Source organism: Austrofundulus limnaeus, unplaced genomic scaffold, assembly GCF_001266775.1.
Source record: "Austrofundulus limnaeus strain Quisiro unplaced genomic scaffold, Austrofundulus_limnaeus-1.0 Scaffold319, whole genome shotgun sequence".
Taxonomy (NCBI): domain Eukaryota; kingdom Metazoa; phylum Chordata; class Actinopteri; order Cyprinodontiformes; family Rivulidae; genus Austrofundulus; species Austrofundulus limnaeus.
In genome coordinates, this window is record NW_013952721.1 from 210,311 (window position 1) to 212,664 (window position 2,354).

Sequence of the window (2,354 nt, forward strand, 5' to 3'; positions counted from 1 at the left end):
GCCATAGGGTGAGATAATAACTGGACAGTTTTTAGCCCTCCTCGCTATTTCACACACTAACACACTGACAAATATATCTGCCGTTTTAACATTAAAATTCCTGTTTTGAAAAGTTAATTACAATAAAAAACGACGAACAGCACAGAGATGTTGATTTCACAGTAAATGCATGTCCTCATAGTTAGTTTTACAATAATTTTACTGTCTATAGAAAGCAGTGGACAATTCGTGCACTGTTTTTATTGCCATTAATGCTCTGAACATCTTTACCACACACACGCAAACATTGTGTTAAATATTGAGCAGATGAAACTTACATAGAACCTGGCTTTCCTCTCAAATCTCTAAGTCTGTTTGCTGTGAGCAGAAATCTTCATGCTTCTCTCCTCCTGAGCTGCTGAACCATCTAAAAGCCTCTCCCAGGGTCTCCCTGCCTGTTCTCAGCCCTTTGTCACACTTCCTATAAGATTAATGAGCASAGCGCTGTAAACATCATTTCTTTCTATTTTTCTCAAGAGAAAACAGATTGTAAACGGAGCTGGCCGGCTCCATTCACCTAATGCTGCCCACCATTACATCAGCCTGGAGAGGGGAGAGAAAAAACACACACACACACAAAGATCCAGAGCCCCATTGTTGGTGCTTTTCACCGGCCGGGATGCGCCAACATGCCGCCCACACGGCGCACATGGCCACCGGCCGCCATCCCGCTGCTCCCCCTCCTCAGAACAAAGCAGATGTAGCCTCTGTTTGTCATAAAGCGTTTTGGGGAAAAATAATCTTRCTTCCCACAGACGTCGAAGCCGCTAGGCCTTGGGCACGGATTGGCTGCTAAGGAGTCACATGACCAGGAATTGGCTGCAATTTCTCCCCATAGTTGTTCAGTTTAGCCTACCCAGGTCCCCATACGCTACTAATATAACCAATATACACAATTATGATATAGCCGCCGCATTTCCGCTTTTGCAGCCAGAAGCTTGTGTTTTTTTTTTCTTTTCTCTTTTTCTTAATGATTTATTTTCTTGGAAAGCCATATTGGGTGGTGTGCGTGTGCGCGCGTGCGCCTATGAGTGTTTCTTTTTTTATTTTTTTTGTTTTGGGGAAGGATTGTTCTGGGGTCTCGCCGTGTGAGGGGGGGAACTGGTTTGAGGGAGCTATGAATTTTGAATTTGAGAGGGAGATCGGGTTTATAAACAGCCAGCCGTCCCTAGCAGAGTGCCTGACGTCCTTCCCTGCCGTCCTGGAGTCATTTCAAACTTCATCAATCAAGGAGTCGACAGTAATTCCGCCTCCCTTCGAGCACACCATCCCCAGCCTCAGCCCCTGCACGGGCAGCCAGCCGAAACCGGCTTCTGGGAGCCAGCAGAACCGGAGAGCCTCCGCCACAAATGGCGACCAGACGCATCACCGCGCCGCCCAGCAGCCCTGCGCGCCGGGCCAAGCCCCCTCTGCTCCGGCCACCCCAGTCGGTCCCCTGGCCCACGAGTTCCCCTGGATGAAAGAGAAGAAGTCATCCAAGAAGGGCCCCAAGCCCGGAGGCAGCTCCGTCTCCGGTGGAGCCATCATCACCCCAGCGTCATCCTACCCCTCTCCAACCGCCTCTGGGTATGCTTCGGCGGGCATCGAGTCGCCCACAGGTCGGTAAGCGGGGAGGCGCGGGCCTCGGGTGGCGCGCGCTGACATTATTTTCTTTCTGTTTGCATCGTGACTTTTACAGATCACAAAGTGCTGCTGCGTTTGACTCACTGCATTCCTTCTCCATCAGTGCTTGTGCGCATTTGTGTGTGTGTGTGGACGTCGTGTGTGCGTGTGCGTGTGCGTGTGCGTGTTGTGCAGTGCTGTGATTCTGCGTGAGCAAGAGAGCCACACCACTGCATTATGCTGCAGTGCTTCACAACCAAATCTTTCACTGATGCTACTTTTCTCCAAAGTAATGTAAAATATTTGTTCTCTCGTGACGCTTAGTAAAGTTAAATACCAAAAAAATAAAAATAAAAATAATTTATATTTTCCATTTCATTCTTCTGCAGCTTTCAGCTGCTTCAGTTGCTGTTTTCTTATTTGGATGCTGCTCCTTCCCATCAGTGACGTGTTATAGTGCTCATAACAAAACTTAAATGGTCGCCATATTGAATGGAGGAAGGGAGAAATAAAGGAGGGTAGGGGAGGAGGGGGTGTCTGACAGATTATGGTGGGGGTTGGGAAATATAATATGTTTCAGCCACACAGGAAACACGCTGCACACATTCAGATTTCCTGCCTTTTAGATCATTTCTTTCTCTTTCATGAGACCTCCCATGGCCAGCAAACAGTTTTTGTTAGTACCCTTATTTTTTTATTAATATTGTTAATAT

General features: G+C 47.7%; 1 protein-coding gene across 2 annotated transcripts in view; it reads left to right on the plus strand.

The window, feature by feature from the left end:
- The first annotated feature begins 424 nt into the window (after positions 1-424).
- Positions 425-2,354, plus strand: part of hoxb2a (homeobox B2a) — a 4,457-nt gene continuing 2,527 nt past the window's right edge. Inside the window, exon 1 of one of the 2 annotated variants that reach the window (XM_014022178.1) lies at positions 425-1,637. In XM_014022178.1, coding sequence (XP_013877632.1) covers positions 1,010-1,637 — 628 coding nt within the window. In that variant the 5' untranslated portion in view covers positions 425-1,009. The remainder of the gene's footprint in view (positions 1,638-2,354) is intronic. The other variant, XM_014022179.1, reaches the window with a different exon arrangement.